General features: G+C 36.8%; 1 protein-coding gene across 1 annotated transcript; it reads right to left on the reverse strand.

Moving 5' to 3' along the window:
• Positions 1–1,810: 1,810 nt before the first annotated feature.
• Positions 1,811–23,759, reverse strand: LOC108706698 (ethanolamine-phosphate phospho-lyase-like). The gene is made up of 13 exons (XM_018243339.2): positions 23,596–23,759; positions 19,123–19,241; positions 18,781–18,940; positions 17,007–17,081; positions 13,477–13,570; positions 12,564–12,680; positions 9,290–9,372; positions 7,305–7,530; positions 6,408–6,562; positions 5,932–6,021; positions 2,947–3,077; positions 2,430–2,497; positions 1,811–2,281 (listed from the first exon to the last, which is right to left on the reverse strand). The coding sequence occupies exons 1-13, from the start codon at positions 23,649–23,651 to the stop codon at positions 2,126–2,128; spliced, it is 1,530 nt and encodes a 509-aa protein (XP_018098828.1). The 5' UTR covers positions 23,652–23,759; the 3' UTR covers positions 1,811–2,125.
• Between the last annotated feature and the right edge of the window lie 673 nt (positions 23,760–24,432).

The raw sequence follows: 24,432 nt of genomic DNA on the forward strand, positions 1-24,432 counted from the left end.
CCCTCATAGAATTAATGTATCATTATATAATTTGCTCAGTACATTCAGAATACTAAGGTATTTTAAAGGAACAGTAACACCAAAAAATTGAAGCATTTTTAAGGAATGACAATATAGCGTACTGTTACCCTGCGCCGGTAAAATACGTGTGCTTGCTACAGAAACACCCCTATAGTTTATATAAACAAGCTGTGGTGTAACAATGAGGGCAGTCATTCAAGCACAGGATACACACAAATAAGTTCTGAAGAATCCCATTGTATACTACAGAGCTTATCTGTTATCAGCTGTGTATCCTGTGCCTTTTCTACTTTTTCAGCTTTGAATGGCTGCCTCCATGGCTATACAAAAGCTTGTTTATATAAACTATAGTAGGTTTACTGAGGCAAATACGCCAGGTGTACGAGTGCAAGGCAACAGGACTTTATTTTTTCATTACTTTAAACGCCTTCATTTTTTTTAATGCTCCTTTAACCTGCATCTTAAATGAACAGTTCAGTATAAAAATAAAAACTAGGTAAATAGCTGTGCAAAATAAAACATGTTTCTAATATAGTAAGTTAGCCGAAAATGTAATGTATAAAGGCTGGAGTGACTGGATGTCTAACATAACAGAACACTATTTCCTGCTTTGCAGCTCTCTTGGTTTCCACTGATTGGTTACCAGGCAGTAACCAATCAGTGACTTGAGGGGGGGCACATCGGTCATATCTTTTGAATCTGAGCTGAATGCTAAAGATCAATTGCCAACTCACTAAACAGTTACCGTATATACTCGAGTATAAGCCGACCCGATTATAAGCCGAGGTACCTAAATTTACCTAAGAAAACTGGAAAAATTAATTGACTCGAGTATAAGCCTAGGGGTGAGAAATGCATTTTAGGACATGGCCAGTTTGCAGCCTGTTGAATAAATGTGAATACCTGCTCGAATACAGAGTTCCCTCTGCTATATTTAGCTATAAGCATATGCGTCCCAACGCTACTCTATAATAGAAAGCAGCTGTGGGGGGTTGTAAGTGCCTCCTGAACTTTCCCACTCACTGCCACCCCCCGCTGCCCTCACCCAAGTGAATGAGCATTAAATGCCGGACAGCAAAATTATCCTCTGGGGGCATCCTACCTCATCCCATGGGGTACGGGGGCCCACTCTCTGTACTCACAAAATGCCAAGAAGAAAGTGGAAGAGAATAAATGCAGCAGGAACTGGAGCGAGTATGCGTGCAGTGTCAACAAGTGTGCTGCGCTCCTGTACCGGTCTGACCGGTTTGAGCAGCAGCAGCACATTACCTGCCTTCCTTAGACGCTAGCTGTTTGCCGAAGAGTGCGACGTCTGCAACGTCCACAGCCCTCTCCTAGCAGTGGCAGTGTCGCTCCATCCAGGGGCTCGGCTCGGCAGCACACCTCAAGGGCCACGAGTACGACACATGTCACTCACCTTACAATATCCACAGCAGGGAACAATACGCACACCACGTCCCGCCCAGTGCTCTATGATGCGGTAATGGGCAGTCTGTCCCCCGTATCAGCACAGACAGTGCAAGCGGCGCTTTTCTGTAGTACCTTAATACGCCCACACAGCACGGAGGAGTCACTGAATGCGTCGGTAAGCAGCAACTTTAACATACCGGTATACTTTTTAGTATCTCTCGAGTATAAGCCGAGGTAGACTTTTCCAGCACATTTTGGGTGCTGAAAAACTCGGCTTATACTCGAGTATATACGGTATGTCCCATGTGGCCCCCCTTCAAGTCGCTATTATGTTAGATATCCAGTCACTCCAGCCTTTATACATTACATTTTTGGTTAACTAACTATATTAGAAACATTTTTATTTGCACAGTTTTTATATCCAATTTTTTTTTTACACTAAACTGTTCCTTTAAATCTAAGCCATTAAAACATGGGAAAATAAGCAATTCCAATATGATATACTGAAATTGCAAATACAGAATAAAACAAACAAACAAACCGTGTGTTCTACATACACTATACATTGGCAACACAAATTTAACAACCCTTCGGCAAACTATACCAGCAGTCTTCATTTGTTACTGTTGCCCAGTAGCCCCAGCAGGCAGAACTGAGAGTTATGAGCATATAAAAATAGTTTGAAGATGCTTCTTTATGTTCTTATTCTTTTACGTGTGACTGTGGGGCTTTCAGGATGCAGCCCGTTGCTTTGTCTGCAGGCATTGTCGTTTGGATTGCTATCTTGTAAGTTACTGGAACATGTTTCCTCATCTTTTGTGTTGGTACTCCCTGAATTTTCATGATGCACCTGCAGTAAAGTAACATCTATGAATACACTGGATATTTGCCTATATATATATTTTAATACATTACAATCACCACCATAATCCACACTGGATCTACACACAGGTTTTAAGTGCATATAGATATGAAGTATAATGTGTATAATTGCTCACCTTTCTCTTGGCTGGGTTTTTTTCATGTAAACCAGCATTTGATTGGATTCCTATTGCTTTTTCAAGAGCTATAAATATGAAGAAATCAGCATAGAGCTTTAATTTTGTATCAGACAGAGAGCAACCATTCTAATCATTAAATAAACTATTTTCAACTGCTAAAATGAATGTGATTTTTTAACTGGTGCTGATTACAACAGGATCTGGACCTGGAATAATAACTGGAATAATAACTATTAGTGATGGGCGAATTTATTTGCCAGGCACCGGCGAATAAATTCGCAAAACGCCGGCCGAAATTTGCTGGCGAAAACTCGCCAGCGTAAACAATAAAATGTCGCCAAAAACGAGATGCCGACTTCGTTTCGCAAATTTTTCGCAGTTTCATGAATTTCGCTGGAAATTCACAAATTTTTCAGCGAAACGGCGCAAATTTGCCCATCACTAATAACTATATGAGAAACTTGGAAATGTGTCACTGAAAATGAAAGTACAGTACAGATAGTAAATGAAGTACCTGTAAGACATTGATCAATTTCATCTACAACCAGTTTAGCATCCTCCTTGTTAAAGCACATTGGAGGCTTGAATTTCAGAACATTTCTGTGAGGGCCGTCAGCACTCAGTAGGATTCGTTTTTCTTTTAACCTTTAAAGTAACAGATAACAAGTTATGAAAAGTTAGAACAGGAAGTATATGATCACCCCTATTCTATTTCTTAAAGGAACAGTAACTTCAAAAAATGAAAGTGTTTTGAGTGAATGACAATATAATGTAGTGATGCACTGCACATGTTAAACTGGCATGTTTTCTTCAGAAAGACTATTATAGTTTATATATAAAAGCTGCTGTGTAGCCATGGGGGCAGCCATTCAAGCTGAAAAAAGGAGAAGTCGTCACTGGTTGCTCTGTAGTATACAATGGGATTCTTCGGAAATTATCTGTTATCTACTGTTATCTACTTGTTTATATAAGCTATAGTTGTGTTTTTGAAGCAAAAACTCCAGTTTTACTAGGGCAGGGTAGCAGTACATTATATTGTGATTCATTTAAAACACAAGTTTTTAGTGTTACTGTTCCTTTAAGTGATATCAATTCAGTGGCAATGGGCTGGAAATATCTCTGACACTGGTTTGATGATATCTAATAACCAATGTTTTCCCATTTTAAAATACTTTGGACACCTTTTTAACAGTTTCCTTTGTACTGCTTAATGGTAATATTAATACATTCATATTTATTCTACCAGTGGCTTCTCTAGAACCCTGCTTTACTCATGGGTTAGCATAGAATTCAAAAACATGGAATCTACATTGTTACTTATTTGTCAGTAATGTAGAATTATTAATAGGGAGCAAGTTAATGAATTACAATATTCCTGTATTTGGAATTTCTCTAGGACCTGTAAAAGTGTTGCTAGCTGACATCACATTGACCCTCATTTAACAGTAGCGTGTGCAGGGTACGTGTGCATAAAATTGCCCTACAGTTACCATGTGCAGTGAACAGAGTGCTAAGGAACAATGTCCAGCAACATGCAGTAACATTTTTTGCAGGCATGTCATTCAATAACAGGCACATCTGGAGTAAAATTTGGTATTGAGCAGCTGTGGTTACATTGGAATTCTTGGAAATGGAAAGAAATGACAGGGTACAGTGGTCTTTGCCAATATATATGTTTTACTTTGTGCTTTTCTTATGTTAGTAAATGAGCCCCAATTAGTTTGGTAGATTATTAGAATTCTTTTCATTTGCTTCTGTTACTTTTATGCTGGGTATAGACGGAAGAAATCTAGCTGCTACCATATGTTATTGAAAGGTTGTTGCAAATGTTTGGCAAAGAAGCTGTGTGTTTGCAGCCAGCCTGTCATTGCATGCACAAAAACACGTTACTAAATGGAATATTCCAAATAAAATCCTTAAACATCAATCTTAATAGCTGGTTAAGGGCCAAGACTGATGATATGCAGCACAATGAGATTATAGTATAACATGTGTCATGGAATGTTACTAGGAAGTTTGCTGTGACAGCCCAGAGGCTGCAGCATATCTTTGAATTTTCTCTGCTATGAACAGCAATCTTCTTCCTAGAGCAGATTACATAAAATGGGTCAGTCTAGGCAACGTAGTGAGTCCTGGTCTTGGCATAATTATACAGTATAATATTTTATTCTTGCAATCACAAGGATTGAGACACAAAAAAGTACCCAGATTCACTGAACAGTCAGTGCCATAACTACAAAATTGCAAGCTGAGAAGTGAAATTGTTCATATGTGACAGCCTCTGTCATAACAATTTTACCTAGATGGGAGAGCAGAGCTCTTGGTAGAAAATCACATATTCTAAGTTGTCACACAGCCCGGATAGTACTATTTGTCTCACACTGTTGTTAAATATTTTTTTATTGCTTCACACAAAAGACTTTTCTGTGAATATCCCTTTGTGTAGTTTAAATAATGAGTGGGACCATTTCAAGTGTGAAATTGACTTTTACTTGATGTTTTGACCTAGATGTTTTGTTTTTTATTCTTTGCCTTTGTGTTGCCAGCCCACTGCTCCCAGCAATAATATAAAATACCAAAGCACGCTATGATTATTCCACCCATGCTGCCTGTTCCACATGAAGTTGCCTGTCACTGTGCCAGATAAATGTAACATCAGGACACAGATTGCCCTGACAGTCCATCATTGTCAGACTCTCCTTTGTTGTTTACAGCTATGTGATCTTCATAAATACAATGCATTGTATGGATTATACAATATGCTGTAAACAAGAAACTTGAAAACACAGGGCAGCACACATTTTTTTTATAATTGGTGAACATGCAAGGGATTATCCCAAAGAACAAATAAACCACACTATGGGGCTCATTTACTAAGGGTCAAATTCGACCCTCAAGGTAAAATCCTTCGACTTCGAATATCGAAGTCGAAGGATTTACCGCAAAGCCTAGGATCGATTGATCGAAGGAAAAGTCGAACGATTCGAATGATTTTAATCCATCGATCGAAGGATTTTCCTTCAATCAGAACAAGCTTAGAAAACTTATGGGGAAGGTCCCCATAGGCTAACATTGTAGCTCGGTAGGTTTAAAGTGGCGAAGTAGGTAGTCAAAGTTTTTTTTAAAGAGACAGTACTTCGACTATTAAATGGTCGAATAGTCGAATGATTTTTATTTCGCATTGTTCGAATCAAAGTCGTAGTCGAAAGTTGAAGTAGCCTATTAGATGGTCGAAGTACCCAAAAAAAACGTAGAAATTCGAAGTTTTTTTACTTTGAATCCTTCACTCGAGCTTAGTAAATGTGCCCCTATGTTTGCACCTTTATCAGCTACACATAAACATGATTATGAACTGCTTGTAGTTTGTAAATAATGTCCAGTAAGTCACCTACTGATTGAAGATTTCTGTAGCCTAATGAGAAAATGTGGTTGTATCATTATAAGTGTCAGCACATATTCCTTATATTCTTCTTTTACAAACAAATGAGAGTTCACTTACTTATATATTATATACTGGGCCTCAGCAGTTGCAGGAGTTCTAAGCAATCTGTCCTTAACCAAATCCACACCGACAAACAAGCCAACCCCTCTATAAATAGAAAAATATATCATGGAAAATCAGTTTTGTTGTCATAACAGAGCAGTTAGAGTTTATCTAAGTAAGACAGGATTAACACAATTATAGCATATGATGAGCCAGATTTATGTAGCCTGCTCTGAAAATGTTATTTATATTATACAACAGGGCCCATTTATTAGGTGGGGCACAACAAAAAATATGGGTACGGGTAAAATATATGTTTCCAGTATATTCTTTTTCTTAATTTTCTTTTATAAGCTTACCAACCAGAAATATTTAAAATAGCTCTTGAACCCTAAAGGCCACCAGTACATTTGTAGTTTACAATTATCTTTAAAACGTATCAGGCAAGTTCATTCGCTGTTAAATGGTCTCATTATAATCAAATGAATTACCTGATGTCTCCTATTAAAGGGTGCTTTTGTTTTTGCTCAATCAATAGCTCAGTCAAATAATTCCCCACTGTAGTAGCATTCCCCCTGAGATCTTCTTTTTCAATAATATCCAGCACGGCCAGTCCAATTGCACAGGATACAGGATTTCCTCCAAACTGCAGCATAACCAACATATTTCTATTATACCCCTAAATATCACAGCATTTTAACATACAATATTATGTAAAATGGCTTATACTATTCCAATACCACTATCTTAAATTATTTAAATCAATGCTCATTTCCCAGAAATGAATTGAGTGAGTTTTCTATCTCATACCTATAACCTATACCTATATAACCTATACCTAACTATAACTGAGATATTCTTCATAGCTGACAGGCACACAATACATCAAGACTTTCCCCAAAATATACTAAAAAAACAAAGTGAGACAGTTGACATGTTGTGTGATCTGTATTAATTTTTCTATAAATATGTAATTATGAGGATTGGGCAAGATGTGCCTGTGCAAGAAATAATGAGCCTTTGACTGTTGTCAGTATAACCAAATCTAAATTGCAGCAACTCCCATTTTATTATTATAGTGCTAACATATTCCATAATGCTGTACAGAGACTATACATCAGTCACTGTCCCAGTGGAGTTTACAAACTAAGGTGCCTGTCACTAGTGCCAATTATCAGGAACTATTTAACCTGCCTGTATGTTTTTGGGGTGTGGGAGGAAACCAACACAATAAATTTATTTACATGTAATGCTAGAATTGAACCCATGCCACACTCTATTTCACACATTCAAGGACAATACATCTACAGTATATTGTATTTGTATACGTTTCCTAACATACCACATTAATTCTGCAAATAGTTCACACCAATTATTTAATTGCATACCGTATTAAAGTATTCCATCCCAGTTGCTCCAAAGGCTTCTGCAATTTCTTTTGTAGTTACAACACAGGACATTGGGTGCCCATTGCCTATTGGCTTTCCCATGGTGACAATATCTGGTACAAAATCTTCTCCTTGTAGCTGGAAGCTCCAAAAATGTTTGCCAACTCTTCCAAAGCCAACTTGAACTTCATCCGCTATGAAGACTCCCCCTGCTTTATGGACAAACCTGAAAGCAAAAGGACTTTGCAGCAAAAGACAAAGACTGTATGGGCAGCTACAAACATTGCTTAGTCATATTTGTTTTATCTGATAGAAGGGTATGAAGGGAAACCAACAATTTTCAAAATTTTTGGCAGGATAGTTGCAAATGATATGCCCAATGACAAAGGGTCAAGGAAAGTAGGGCTGATGGACACTACCCCAATGGAAGTGCCCAGCAACCCCTCTTTCCATAGTCAGTAGCTACACAAATGCTGATGGTTGAAAGATGGTTGTACCACCAGAAACAAGCCTTTTGTAAAAAGAAAAGTGTAAACACAGAAAACTGCATCCAGGGATGACATACAAGTGTTTTAAAAGCATGTCAGTGTACCTACAATGGCAAGAAAGTTGGTACTGGAGGATAAGTAAAATGTATATGACATACTGTATATAAGTGTAGCTGTGACGAACAGTGTACACAATGTCATTAAAGATATTCACTTTTATACATCTTTATAAACATGGCCCCAAAAAATACATTTGGAGCCGGATTTAAAAAGAACAACTTTTCACCCATCCAACTGCCTTGTTAAAGGAATTCTGTCATGATTTTTATGATGTATTTTTTATTTCTAAATTACACTGCAAATAATTCACTCTACAATATAATTTTTTTTTATTCCTAAAACAAGTTTTTTTTGTTTTAGTTGTAATATTGGTGTGTAGGCAGCCATCTCAGGTCATTTTGCCTGGTCATGTGCTTTCAGAAAGAGCCAGGACTTTAGGATGAAACTGCTTTCTGGCAGGCTGTTGTTTATCCTACTCAATGTAACTGAATGTGCCTCAGTGGGACTTGGCTTTTCAATATTGAGTTTTGTTCTTAGATCTACGAGGGAGCTGGTATCTTGTGTGAGGGAGCTGCTTTCTGGTTACCTTCCCAATGTTCTGTTGGAAAAAAGGAGGGGTGATATCATTCCAACCTGCAGTACAGCAGTAAAGAGTAAATGAAGTTTATCAGAGCACAAGTCACATGACTGGGGGTAGCTTTAAAACTGACAATATGTCTATTATTAAATGTAAAAAAATCTGTTTGCTCTTTTGAGAAACTGATCTCAGTGCAGAATTCTGCTCGAGCAGCACTATTAACTGATGCGTTTTGAATTTTTTCTTTCCCATGACAGTATCCCTTTAAATCCAGCATATTCAATGAGTTAGCAGCTTTAAAGCTACAGATACAATTTTGTGTAGAAAGCTGCACACACACTGTTGTAAAATTGTGCAAATACTCTAGTTCACTAGATTTGCACGGTGTCTGCAAATATAAATCAATGAACTTTGCAGATTTATTTTAGGCCATATAGATGATTAAGAAACTGAGGTAAAGGAAAGATAGGAAGTCTGAAAAAGTTTGGAAAAATCTTTAGAAAATAGAAAAGAGAACGAAAGTAAAAGAGAAAATACACAAGGAATGATTTGAAAGTTTCTTCTCAAGATTGTATACAGTGAATGTCTACACCAAGTTTGTATTGTATCATAGTATAATTGTTCTTAGGCTTACAATTATGTGGTTTACTAGCAGAGCTACATTTCACCAGACCTTTGCTTTCATATTCTATCTTTTAGAAGACCGATCAACACAAATTGCTGATTGGCTCTGGTGCAGTTTAGCACATCATTAGTAAACCAGTGCCTATATGTTTTGTAATTGCATGGCCTATTTGTATTTTAATGTGCTTTATGACAGAAAAGCTCGAATAGCTTGAGAATTATTTCTCATTACATACTCTGACACTTTCTGGAAGTAGCCTGCTGGTGGGATTATTTGACCTCCACAACTCTGCATGGACTCAGCAATAAAAGCAGCAATCTATATAAAAGAAGATATCAGATCTAAGTTTATCCTCTTGTCTCATTACAAAAGAATTTCACATTAGCTAGCTGGAAAAAAAATGGAATTATTCATAGTGATTGTTTCTGTGAATAAAGGACTAGAAAGAATTGCCAATGATAAAAAATATATCCATACATATTGTGCCTTACATAAATAAAATTAACAAAGAACAATTTATCTATTAAATATGCAGATTCTAAAATAATAAGATGTGCCTAAAGGTACCTGTGTACAGACTAATGGAGCAGACATTAAAGAAGCATTCGGTGCAGAGAACCACTGTGTGTGTGTGCTTTGCTCTCCAGATGCATCAATTAACTGTTCCTCTTGTATAAGGGCAGATTCATGATAATTAAGAGAATGTTTTATAAATACAGTGCATCGAGCAATACAGTTCACCCTCGTGAAAGAGGATTATATATAATAGCACTCAAATCTAAACATTGAAAAATAAATTCAGGACAGGTATAGGATCTATTATCTGGAATGCTTGAGACCAGGGGTTTTCTAGATAAGTGATCTTTCTGTAATTTGGATCTATGTCTGATAAAAAGCATTTAAATATTAAATAAACCCAATAGGGTTGTTTTGCTACCAAAATGGATTTATGCAACTTACTTAGGATCAGTACTGTTTTAATATTACAGAGATTGGTAATGGGTTTCTAGATAAAAGATGCTATACCTCTACATGAAATGATTTATCAAAACAATAAGCACCAGTGTAATATTTATTCTGTTATGGAAGAATGTCATTTATCCAAGTCTAAAAACCACAGACTGACTTATTTGTCCTCCAACAAATTTCAACATGAAAAACATCAAAATAAGATATAAAAAACTATTTTGTAGTTATTGAGAACCATGTGAAGAATTTAAATTTTCACTGCATATTTTTAAAATTATAAAAATAAAACCTTCTTCAGTCTTCTGACTTTGAATGGGAACAATTTCCTGAACTTGTGAAAGGGAAGGGGATTTGTCCTTCATGATATTATTGATATATAACTATTACATGAAGGGATACATGGGCCATGATTAAAAACCCTTAAGTATCAATATTATGGCTAGGGACAATTGTGATGCTTTATTCTAGGGAAAAATCACATCTCTTGTGGTTTATCAAGAGCCATATATAAATTAATTTGAATTTAGCTCAATAAAAAAGTATAGAGGATCAGGCATCACTGTATAGTTAAAAAAGGCAAGCTTGTGAAAAGACTGAGAAAAGAAAGATATATATATACACTATGTTTGAAGAGATGCACTAGAGTGAAACATCATGGAACTTTCCAAAGTGGGTGGGGTTAGCACAGCTTGTTCTGCAACAGGGCAACGTCAGCAAAACCTAATGTAAGTAAAAAGGAGAAAAGGAAAAAAAAAATAAACTGCCCATTAGTGAAAGAGGATTTAAAGGATTTGTGAAAGACAGGTCATTGATCCATCTAATCCTTTGGACTAAAAGAAGTATGTTGCTTGGCAAGACTGAGTCTCAAAAGATTAGAATTGTCAACAAAATAAACATGTGTTTTTCAAATGCATTGGGAATAGTCACAATTTTTATTTAAAAGTCAAACTATATGATTTCTATTCATTTTAGGTTGCACTTTTACAGTCTCTTAAAAGGAAAATATCACCAATACAGGACAGTAGATCTGTAAGGAATATTATTCACTGGAGTTGGTATACAAGTTATTTTTATCCTGTACTGTAAAAAAACATGGCTTTTTAGTACCTATACACATTTTATTGCAGTGTGTCAGTTCTGCTGTGTTCGGCCATCTTTTATATGTTTTAAAGAAAATTCCACCTGGTCATTTAAGTTCAATGAACCTTTTTGATACATATTTATGATCTGGCCCACAAGCCTTGACATACCTAAATGAGTCTTTCAACAAAAAAGTCTATATATTGCAGAATTTTTAAGCTTCAGACTAAGTAAATATTATATGTAAATGTATATAAGATTTTTAATTACAGATGGCTGTCTAAGGCTTTTAAAAATAGTTAAATAAAAATGAGGTAACACTGATAATCAGGTTTTGGGTCAGAGTCAGCACAGTGAGAAAACTCTATATAATGTTTCAGTTTATGCCTGGAAGTACCTGTGGCTGAAGTTTACATTAGATAAAATGAATATGGCCTTTATGTTTGTTCTTGGAAAAAGAAACAACATGCAGTGTTTTGTAGGATGAAAGTCAGGCGGGAGCTCTGTCTGTTTTTTTACGGGACTTAGTCAGGTCACAAGGCAGGATGTCCTTACTGCTAACTCTGTATTTATTTAAAATTTGCATAAACCCTGCTCTATACGTCAACAGCAAGAGCAGTCATCGGCTAGTCTGAGATCCTGAAATAGAAGGTGGAAAAGTTTCTCAATGGAATCATTCTGGGTTTGTCTGTTGTTCAAGGTATTTTTTTCAAAATGAATTCTGTAATTTTCTTGCAGTGGAGGAGAGCAGGAGTTACAAACACAATTCCTAATGAAAAACAAATTAAAGGGATGTAAGAGTAAACTGTTCTGACAGGCTAGTTAGTTTTTTTCTGGCATTCCCAATTGATATCTAATTAAGCCCCAATTTTACGTCCATCCAGGAGGCCATCACATGGACACATACACAGTAAATACAATGTCAATATTTACTGTGTGGGTGCAAATGTAGACCCATGTATGCCCAGAATTTTTTTGTCATATTTGAAAATTAAATGCTATATGACTCATTCACTAAAATATAGCAAGGAGCCATATTGTTTGCTCACAATGTACATATCATTCCTGTACATTCAGAACACCTACATAATTGAGCTTAATTATTTACTCCTGACAGTAAAAGACATTTGCTCCCTCATTGTCAGGTTAAGACAAGAGTGCACCTGGTGCACAGTGCAGACCACTTATTTACTGTACCAAGCACAGACCCAACACATTGATGTTTTACATGCTTCTGGGTGCAATTTTGCACCTAATATTGCATATAGTGCTTGTTCTTGTATCCGCACTCCCTTTGGGCTAGGTACAAATATACACACAGTCTAAAGCTGCTGGTAAATATAAACAGGACACCATGATGCACAGTAGAAAGTAGTAAAAATAAGGAAGACAGGTAAAGGCAATACAACAGCCCTAAGTGAAGTGTGAATAATATAATATTTTTTGTTTTCATCACTAACCTGACGTTTGTTCTGATGAGCTTTCTTAATGATATAATCTACTTCTTTAGCATAAGCTGATGCAGGGTCTGGATGATCTTCCCTGTATTTTCCTCTGTAAGTATCAGGAGGAGGAGCCTGAAATATCAACACAGATGTGTTGTCATCTGGTCCCTTTTTTGCTCGATTTGTTTGAATGCTTTCTTACATAAATATTTCATGAAAACAATTTATTTTAGTTAATCATTTAATACTATTTTTGGATAAGGAAGATCTGAGAATCACAAGGATTAACACATGTCCTCAAAGACACACTAGCTAGATATGTTTTGTGGGTTAATGGGCCAAGGACACCAGAAAGAATTTGGGCAGTATGTCATAGCTGGATGTCTGGTGCATTCATGCATACTCGTGGAAATACAAATTATGGTTATAAGTGTCTAGAGTTGCCACCTTTTCTGGGAGCAAATAATGGCCTTTTCATATTTCTAACCTTTTCCCCTAATAATAACATTGGCATTAGGGATCATTGCTACTGTCAGGTGGCAACTGTATAGGTCTCATGTAACCAAGGGCTGGTTTAGCAACCCTATGACCTAAGTACCGATTTTGAGACTTTATCTGGGCTGGGCAGTTGCTCATGGCCCATGGTTTCCAGGTGGCTCAGGGGGGGGGGGAGCTAGGACAGGGTGGACCTGGGGTAGGAGAGAGCACCACTCAGGTCCTTTATGGAAGCTAAGCTGTCTCTGATCAAATTATACACTGCAGTTTCCAGTGATACATTTCTGCTTATTTTAATGGATAAACACCACCCAGCAGCTGCCTTTCTTCCCAATTTCTTCAACGTGCCCATTTCTTCAAGTATTCAATAGGTTTATCTACCTCTGCATGCATATCTGGAAGTGCAATTAAGTATATTGATAATGAAACTCACCACATGTATATACTCCTTCTGTGCATCCTTTCCCAGCTGGTGAAATTTATAAGGACTAATATCAATCAGGGAAGTTACATGTCCATGGTAGGCACTTGAAAAGAGAAACAACAGAGTCAGTTTTTAATTAAAATTATTTAATTTTAAGGGCTGCTAAATAATAACAAATATTTATTTCCAGGTATCAGCATTGCAATGTCTTACATTGTATCCTGTCCTTTGAAAATGGCTTTTCCAAACAGCCCTATCTACTAACTCTATTTCTGGGATTCCATATTCGAGATATATTTCTTACTAGGTCACTAATTCTGTGACGTGACATTTAGGTACATTTAGACAAGCATAGTATTGAACGTATATTGTTATATTATTTCTTATATCATTGTGTTTGTGATATTGTGTTTTGAAGAATCTGTCCCTTTGAAAAAAAGATTTATACACACCCAGCATGTTCTTTAAAATTTTAATTTTAATTCCCCATATACTTGAACTCCTCTAAGGTTTGATCACTACAGGGGCCCTTAGTCTAATGGAGGCAGTAATTCTTCCCTTCTTGGGTCACAGCTTGGAACCTAGTTATGGCCACTATGGCAATGTGTAAAAATATATAATGACTAAGCCATTCAGTCTCGGGCTTTTTGCCAGCAGCTTCCCCAAGGGAGAAAAGGAAAGGAGGGGAACTCGAGCTGAGTGTAAGTGAAGATCAGTTAGATCCTGTAGTAGTCTCTCTAGGAGAGCCAGATAGATATAGGGCTACATTTACTGGATGGCTCTGGGCTCCACGAGGAGTATTAGTAGGTATTAGAATCCCAAGGGCACTGGGGTCTAGCCAGGGAACCAGTGACAGGGTATAGGGACTTAGATAGATCCCACCTGGGTTCCATATAAGAGGTGTCCTCAGAGGAAACAGAAGAAACTCTGTGTGAACTGATATTCCCCTCTTAATCTTTGCCAGAGGGAGGATTCTGTTATTTGCCACTATTGTGAATATGTACTGCCAACTCTATAACTGTGCTCTGTTCTGTTTTTATTCTCCTTTGTGGATTACATTATTTAATAAATCAGTTCTATGGTTAAGTTGCAAGAACCACTTGCACCCAATTATCGTGTACTCATACAAATGTAGTTGAACAACACTCAGTCTTCAGAAAATATTGGGGCAAAGCTCATAGTGAAAGTAATGGTGATGCTCATTTTACTATAGCCTTACAGCTGTATACAGGTTTTCTAAGTAAAAACCAAAAACATATTTACAAATTTTCATAGTGTTAAGGAGAGATGATCATTTGGCTTTTGCTCTCTAGTTTAGCATATTTAAATCTTGGAACCAGCCTAGCTGGAATCAGTCTGACTAGCACACAAGCCTTGGCAGGACATCAAGAAATATAATTTGTTGTTTGTCTTGGGTCATAGTTGCAACTTTTATGACAAGGAATAATTAAAGCAAAACAAACATGCTGTACCAAGGTTATGTCGGGTCATGTAGGTGGCATAATGCAAGGGTAAGGAAAACCATCAGTGAAGAGGCAACTGCAAGTTGTGCCAACTAACTCTATGAGCCTATAAAGTTATTTTGCTATTAGTAAAGCACATTACAGAAATGTTAATATTTTACTTATATAGTAAACTGCATTTCTTTGTATAGTTTTCAGTCATCTCCTTAAGTCATTACAACATCACAATGGGGTAAAGTATGATCAGTTTATAGCCTTGTACTGTCACACCTATGTCAATATTTTATTGCAATAAGTTGTTCACTTTTATCTCAGACCTTCCCATATTGCTTAGGGATTAATTAGTTTAGACCTTTTGGACTATTGATCTCTTATCTTAAACAAATTGGAAAATGTATTACCATGGGCAAATTTTGCTATAGGCCTAATACCCAATAGCAACAAATCGGCATTTCATTCACTAGTCTCCTGCAGTTTGAACATCGAAATAAAATATGTAACTTAATATTCAATAAACAACAAACAACATTTATAAATTGTTACCAGATGTGGACAAAATCTTCCCCAACCCAATCATTGGTGATGTAAAAACTCCAGATTTTGAGCATTTGTTCTTTCTAAGTATAGCCCAGCTCTATTAATGCAGTCAACAAGTATTAGATTCCTCAGTTTCTCTGTATTAATCAATCTCAGTTGATAAGAGCAAAAGCTTTGATCACATTTCTGCTAGCACACAGAGCCTTTTTAAATGTCAGCTTTAGCTTCAAGAGTTGTACTCTGAGATTGTGCTGTTCTAGATATGAAGACTTATGAGAATAAACCTGCTATTAGTATTTTGTAATGTATGCTAATCTGTTTGCTCACTTTGCACACTGTGATTGGGTAATGTCCTGCAATAAATGTTATCTTATTATTCTTCTAAGGGTAAGGACACACGAGGAGATTCAGGGAGATTTTGTCGCCTGGGGAAAAACGCTGAGGCAGTTCAGGGAGATAGTTGCTCAAAAGACAAGGAGATTAGTAGCCAGGCGACAAAATCTCCCTGAATCTCCTCGTGTGTCCTTACCCTTAGGGTCAGGGCACACGCTCAGATTTTAGGGGATTAGTTGCCCGGCGACAAATCTCCTCTTCTTCGGGGTGACTAATCTCCCCGAACTGCCTCCCGCCGGCTAGAATGTAAATCACCGGTGGGATAGCACTCAAATCGATTTGTTTTCCGAAGTCGTTCGAAGTCGCCTCACGAGGAAACTTCGGCAACTTTGGAAAATGAAGCACTCCGAGTGCCACCCCGCTGGCGATTTACATTCTAGCCAGCAGGAGGCAGTTCAGGGAGATTATTTGCCCCGAAGAAGAGGAGATTTGTCCCTGGGCGACTAATCTCCCAAATCTGAGCGTGTGCCCTGAACCTTATACTCCTCTTTCTGGACAAATGCTACCCTACATTACGATTATAGTTCAAATGCACATATGTGAACATTTTACATCTAGTGTGCTGATGTACTTTCTGTAGCCTTCAAAAGTCCTGACAAAATTGAAAATGAACTGAGTATTAGGGATATAATAATAATGCAGCAGACCTGTAATCTGTTTGGGGTCTCAAGATTATAGGGAGACTATTGAGGTCCTTGCTTAAGGCTGTTGGGCCTTGGGACACCACTGATGTCTCATTGTGGCCTTCCAGTACACGTATGGTATCCATTATCTGGAAACCCATTATCCAGAAAGCGCTGAATTATGGAAATATCGTCTCCCATAGACCAGATTTTCCAGATTTTTAATAATGATTTCCCTTTTCTCTATAATAATAAAATAGTACATTGTACTTGATCCAAACTAAGATATAACTAATCCTTATTGAAAGCAGAACCATCTCTCTAATGTCTACATAATTTTCCAGTAAACTTAAGTTATGAAGATCCAAATTACAGAAAGCCCCAGGTCCTGAGCATTCTGGATAACCGGTCCAATACCTGTACAACTTCATCTACAACTGGTTCTACGGGTGTCTGTGGATTTTGTTAGACATTTGTTAGACATTTTGGAAATGCCGGAATGGTATATTCTTTGTTAACTTACTGATCGAGAGTTATCACATCCTGATGGCCAGTGTACTGTCGTGCCAGACGCAGTGCAAGGTCATTGGCTTCTGAGCTACAGAGGGAAATATAATAACATTATGCTTGAGAGAAACATTTTGATAAATGCTGTTACCAGGGCAACAAGAAATTCATTTTCTGGAGTACAGGAAAAGATTCTAACACTGCATTCATAAAAATGGGCTGGGAAAATATAGGACACATATAATTTTCAAGTTCATGTGTTTTTTGCACACGTTGTCAGCTGATCTGTGTGAATTATCTTTGCAATTAATAATAGCGCATCATATGATTCCATGAAAATATTAACAAAGCCATCATTTTGTGAATTGTGTATAAAAAAAAGAGGTCGTTTAAGTGTGGGTGCTTTAAAATGGAGAGACACAATTCATTATTGTATTTGTGAAAAAACACACTCCTGTCCTTCTACATGGTTGCCAATATGTCTATACTGCCTCTTCTGATGAATAATGAAGCTACCTGTAGCTACCAGCACCCTGGCCTGGTGATAATTCTAGCAGGTTGCATCAATAAGTGCACCAGACTGAAGCCCAGTGTATCAAATGCAAACTCAACTACCACTCAACTGCTTTGTGTCAAGATGCAAGTTCACCTTTAAGTTAAGCTTTAGAATGTTATAGAATGGATATTTCTAAGCAACTTTTCGATTGGCCTTAATTTTTTCTTTTGTATAGTTTTTTCATTATTTGCCTTCTTCTTCTGTCTCTTTCCAAGTTTTAAATAGGGGTCACTGACCCCATCTAAAAAGCAAATGCCGCATAATGCTAAAATTGTATTGATATTTCTATTTCTTTTTATTACTCATCTTTCTATTCGTGCCCTCTCCTATTCATATTCTAGTCTCTTATTTAGATCAATGTATGGTTGCTATGGTAATTTTTTTTGAATAAAAAACAAAATAAGTAAAAAAAAAACAAATAATAAAAAATGAAAACCAATTGTAAATAATCTCAGAATATCACTCTCTACATCATACTAAAAATGTATTTAAAGGTGAACAACCCCTTTAAGGCAAACATAATTTGGAGCATGGATGCAATAAAGCTGGGACTATAGGAGAAATACTGCATTATGGGTTTAAAATGATTTGCATTGAAATTGCATATTGCACTCTGCACTTGCACTGGTAAATGTGCAAGTGTATCCTTTGCTTTCAAGTATTGTACATTACAGTGACGTATTTCCATTACCTTGGGAAAGTAAATGAGTCTGTAAGAGAAACTATTGATTGTATGCATGTTACACAATGTCCTGGAAGAGTGTGGCTCAGAGTCCGGAATGCTTCCAGTCTTGTTATATTCAGTTAAACAGGGTAAATGTTCATTTTTAAGTTTCATAGTTCTGTCTTTCATTATCTCATATTACGGTATTTAAGTATTTCAAGGGGACCTGCTACCCACAAAAAATGTGTACAATAAATGCCATGTTCAAATCAAACATAAAACCAAGACAGTGTTTTTTGTTTTTTTAAAGCATCTGTACCTGTTATAAACTTAATTTAAGATCTCAGCTGTAATCATATATTGCCTTGCCCTTTTTTATGCCTCTGGCATTTAAATGACTTCCAATACTACACTTCCCGTCTCTTCTCACTTTCCCTTCTCAACTCTCTAATGTCACATATCATGTGCTTGGGTGCTTGCATGATGAAACCTTTACAGATTCATTTTAAAACAAATAATATTTTGTACTATTAAGAAGCTGAGAAGGGTAAAAAAAAAATAAGAACATACCCTGAGTTAACAAAATAGCAGACTGAAAGCTTCTCTGGAAGGGTGGATGTAAGGCACTCAGCATACCGGACAAGGTTGTCATGTAGAAACCTGGAATTGGTGTTTAGCAATTCCATCTGTTTTAAAGCAGCCTTCGTTACCTCAGGGTGACTATGACCAACTGCAAAACAGAAATGCGTTATTAATAGGCTAATGCTGCCAAAAGAACACATCTGTCCAATTAGATCATATCATGTCAGAAATCTGCACAAAGATGCTCAACCCATCTAATTATGTGTTAGATTATCCACTGTGTATGTGCATATTAGCTTTCTACAAGGTATTATTTATTAATGCACTTACCGTGAGCAACATTATTTATGCAGTCCAAGTATCTCGCTTCTTTTTCATCAAACATGTACTGTCCCCTTGCACGCACAATCTTGATTGGATCATTTGCAAAAAACACTTTGCACGAGGGCCTGCAACACAAGAACCAAGCAATGAAAAGCCAAAGCATATAAAACAAAATCATTGCAAATAATCAGAGGAAAGTAACATGATGTACAGTATTTCTTGATTAAACCCTAATTTGTTACCATGGGATCTTCATTCATAGGAGTATGGGCAGCTTTCACTGGGCAGGGAAAAATACGCCAATATGTAAGGAGCTATTTATACAAATACTAAGTTGCGTGTGATGATGTGTGTAATATTAATGGGCAGTTGAAGTTTTCTGACATGTGGACAAAACAATATCGCCAAACAGATATGATCTTTTCTTGACCACAGGGTTGTAAACATTAAAACTTGTGGTTTTCTCTCTTTAAAGTCACACACGTGACAATTCTGCCCAGCCTAGTTTTTTTAATTAATATGTTTTTTTCTCTTTACATTGATAGCAACTCAGTTGGTCTTGATGCCATTAATATTTCGGAACATACAATGATTTTTTTCTAATAACTGTGTAGGCTTTTGAAAAAAACTTGGTATGATTGGAACAAAGCATCTAACATTTTAACTTGTCGGCCTCGAGAAAAGGAAAGTGCAGGCAGGAAAGAGGAGCTGGGACTTCTGCCGATTCACCACTTGTCAACATTGTCAGATAACATTTTCAAACATGATGACATGTCATCTGCTATTCTAAGGGGTAGAAGGATGGTCTGTTCAAAACAACCCTCTATCTGGCATACAGTACATGACCATATGGTCTGGTACAAATCTGGGCATGTATGGTCATCTTAAGTGAAAAACAAAGTCAATAGCAAGTCAGAAATTTGTCTATTTATTCCATGGACTGAAAATTCTGAGAAGCCTTGTAGAGAATGAAGGTTAATCTGTAGGTTGACTTATTAATAATTCCTTCCAGATCATCAGTTTTGAGTCACGGGACATCAGACTATATAATATTATACATCCATTGCAGTTTACTTTAAAAATATGCATTATCCTACTTCTAAGAACGTAGCTATGAAACCATGTCACAAAATAAGTATATTCAGAAAAACGTAATTCCTAAAACCATTTTTTCTCTTTAAATCCTTTTTCTTTTGGTGGCCGGAGGAATAGTTTAAAAGGTCAATGCAAAATATCTCCCAGCTGGTTATTTAATCTCCTGGTGCTTTTAATAACAGGTCAAATGCTTTTCTACTTTGGCACTTTACTTTTCACAAATACTCTTTGATATGACGTTCCACTTGATATATTTGCTTATAGTTATGAAGGTTCACGGAGATTCATTGAGATTAATTAAGATAAATTTTTTGCTCTTTTAATCAAACATGGAACTCTATCTAATCTGTGAAAATGTGGTCAGCTATTCATTAGCTTCACTTATTTTGGTATAAACCTGTATCCACAATATTAATTTAACCTTAAAGAACATCCTCCCATAGGTGGTTCTTCACAGTGAGGACAGGGAATGCCCTGCCGGATGATGTTGTATTGGCAGATTGTATTAATGCCTTAAGAGGATAAATGATTTCTTGGACAAGCATAATATCGTAGGATATAGTGATACTAAAATCTACAATTAATTAATATTGATATTGGTATATATATAGTTTATTAGTGAGTGTATAGATAGATCAGCAGAAGTATGTGCCTATATGTGCACTGGGGTTTATTTGGAGGGGTTAAACTTGATGGTCTTTTTTCAACCCAACTTAACCATGTAACTTTGTAACTATGTAATTCATTACTTCTCAGAAAAGTTTCATAAAACATTAAAAGATAGAAGTGCTGGACATCCTTATGAATTCCAAAGTTTAATCTTTAATAAGTCTGCCCCTTAGTAATAAGCCCAGCTTGATAACCCCTGACTAGTAAACTCTGTTTGATAACTATATTTTCTCATTATTAGACTGGACAGGTTTACACTTTGTTGGCAATTGCACGCTTCTGAAATGCATGGAGGTGAACAATTTGTGAATGGATTTCGTTTTTCTGAAAGCCCCATGCAAACAGAGACAAAATTGTTAGCATAAGGACTTTTTCCAGCAGAGAACATTCATGGAGCACAGCAGGAGGAAACAGCATGGAGATTAAAGTGATAGTGACATATGTCTATTAAAACAAATAGGAGTATTACTAGGAACTAATAACCACAACATTTCAATTATTCATCATATTAAAGAATCACACTTTCTCCATCATTGTGTGGCAGTCTGGGTCTGTAATTCCACAGTGTCAATGATAGTTGAGCAGGGGAGCAATGGTAAAGCTTTGGAGTAAACAAACTTTGCAGCCATTCATTTCAAATACAAATTTCTATTGGTTTTCTTAGGAACGAGTCAGTATCACATTTCTGTCGGCTCAACATACGGTAATCACTAACTGTTATATACAACTATTTTCCTGTCATTCATTTAGTGGAGGAGGGTGAAGCCCTGTAGACAAAGTATGGGAACAATGTTGCAAACGATGGAGGTTCTGTCCACTAACATTAGCATTCTGCAAACAGAAATTTTAACTGCTAACTTTTCATTGTGATTGCAGGTATTATACTGTATATCTCTGTTACTCTTATAACTAGCTTTTAGTGATGGCCGAATCTGTGCTGAAAAAACGCATTGAAGTCAATGGGCGTCTGAATAATTTTGACACGTGACAATTTGTAAGCGCATGCCAATTTTGATGCGGGTCAGTTTTTTTGGGACGTGGCGGATTTTTCGCCAGGGAATTGTCACCGCAGAATTTATTCACCCATCACTACTCGTTTTGCTTTGACCGAATCAGAGCAATGATTGATTTAGACAGCTGACAGTATATTATTCATAATTCTTAATCACTTATTGCATATAGATAGCAAGACAGAAACTAAATAGCTTGATCAATATAAAAGTGCTACTTTCACTCTTTTGCATTCATTGAGGGTTAAGACAAACAAATCATCTGCAAAAAATGGGCACACGCCATAAAGTTCATCTTTACTGATTGCCTTTTTTTAATGTGGCTATGATCTTTCAAATGATTGGCAGCCTGTGTGTTGGAAGCTATATAAAGATTACTTGCTGCAAACTATGCATACAACATTCCTTCTCATTTACAGAAATGAGTGGGAACTATTTGTGACCACAGGGGCGCTGTTTTATTAGCTTTAAAGAAAATACCTCTGATAAAGAAGCCAGTATGGCAGTTCTTACATGCATATACATATAAAGCCAAAATATTTAGGGGCAATAATTCATAAATACCATAAAGTATTTCTTGTTCTGCAAATTGGTAAAATGGTTTGAGATGATAAGTGGCATGTGGAAGAATCCAGCACGCTAACGAGGAAGCAAAATACAAAAATGAATTTCCTAAATGGAAAACAAACCCCTGAGAATGGAAAGAATTCATATATGGCAAAGTCATCTTCCATCTACGCTGTAATAATTATTGGCTGTACTTTGGCTGTACAGCTGTTTCCTTTCACAATCAGCCCTGGAGTCTGTGTCTCTCCGCCCTTTGAGTTTAACCCAATGAGAGATTTCTCGTAAACTCAGCACCAGTATGTGAGCCATAGACATAGACATGCTGCATTCCTACAGATGTGCATACTGCATGCCATTCTTGGAGAAAAGTAACATTCCTCCTTAAAAGGGGGAACAATCATTCAAAAACAAATGTTTTTAGCACTGCCTGTGGTTACTTTATGCATTTTGCATTCTTGATTTCTGATTATTTTCTGCTTGCCTGCCCATGAGAGACTTGTAGCTAGCATTTGTGCCAGTGTCTACTGAAAGATCCATTCATGTAATATATTTGTACATTATAATAAGAATATTCCTGTTTTCAGGGAAAGCTTTCAGGTGGTTATACAACGTGTGCCACTTGGCACACTATAGCGTTTCTTACTGTTTAATAATAAATTATACATAACTGGAGTTTCCTTTGTTTGAAATGTTAAACGTCTGTGAGGGAAAACTTTGGTCTAAAAGGGCAGTAAAAAGTGCCACTCAGCAAATAGCTTTATCTCGTTGGGATAACAAGTCACGCAGTGTTTTTCACTACTGTTTTAGTGGTAAAAGATAGCAGTGACCTTCCTGCAGCTAGAAACACTTTTATGTTCATAATAAATCAGGGCAGTGATGACAGTTAAAGGATAAGTAAATACTTTCCTAAATAAAGTAACAGGATACACAGGAGCAATGAAGGGACTATTACTATCAGAGCTTAAAAATAACAGTTCTGATGACATGGCATTATGCAGCAATGGACTTCCCAGCAGGCTCATTTTCAGTGATGCTGCTTAAAAAATCGTGGTAATAGTAAATCACCTTTTTATGTAACTTTTTTTTCTTCTAAATATCATAGCAAGATGTTGTGGCTTAAACAGAAGTATGTACTTACCCAATGTGCTTTTTTCTCATTTCCATGATTTTTGCCTTGGTGTACTCCTCTGCCATCTCTGCTGCAGTAGCTGGGAAGTATTTCTGCACAGGAGCTGGGATCAGTTAAGCTTGTCTCACTGCCGGATCCGATGGCTTAGTGCTGTAACTGCTACTCTACAAAGTCATCCCCTTGCTCTATTTATAATCTAGCTGTGCTGTCTGAGGACACTGCCTCTTACACTCCCCCGTCACACCTCCTCATTTTTTTCCTTTTCTGGGAAGGTAAGGCCAGCACTTCATAGTAATGGGAGATCTGTTGATATTTAACAGATTTAACAATTTGCCCTTTAATTTCTATTTGTATTACTTGGAATGAAACTTGACTTGTGACATAAGTTGAAATCACCTTACACTTACAAAGTGACCTGGATGTAACTGGTTTTGCTGCAGAATGTTTTTTTACTGGATTGGGTCAGCCAATGATCAGCCTCCCAGGAAAGTAGTATACATATGTTAAACGGAAACAGATCTTGTTAAGCAAGTTTCTTTACTTTCAGTAATTTGACATAAGTTAAGATTTATATAGTATACACACTGTGTTAAGCATGCTATATGGGACGGATTTACACATGGCTGCTAAGAGGTGCAGTTACCCATAGTAACCAGATTGCTACTTTCATTTAGTTCTTTTCCCAGAATTCCTTATGCTTTGCATAACAAAGCTATTTCCTCAGCTGATATGTTTTCATGCTTTCACTGACCAAAGAGTAATAGTTTATCTAAAGCTAATTGCTGATTAGTTGCAACTGTACTTGTGTCATTTAGCACCTAGCTTTAATAATCAGCCCTCATGTGC

This window comes from Xenopus laevis, chromosome 1S (assembly GCF_017654675.1).
Source record: "Xenopus laevis strain J_2021 chromosome 1S, Xenopus_laevis_v10.1, whole genome shotgun sequence".
In the NCBI taxonomy this organism is placed as follows: domain Eukaryota; kingdom Metazoa; phylum Chordata; class Amphibia; order Anura; family Pipidae; genus Xenopus; species Xenopus laevis.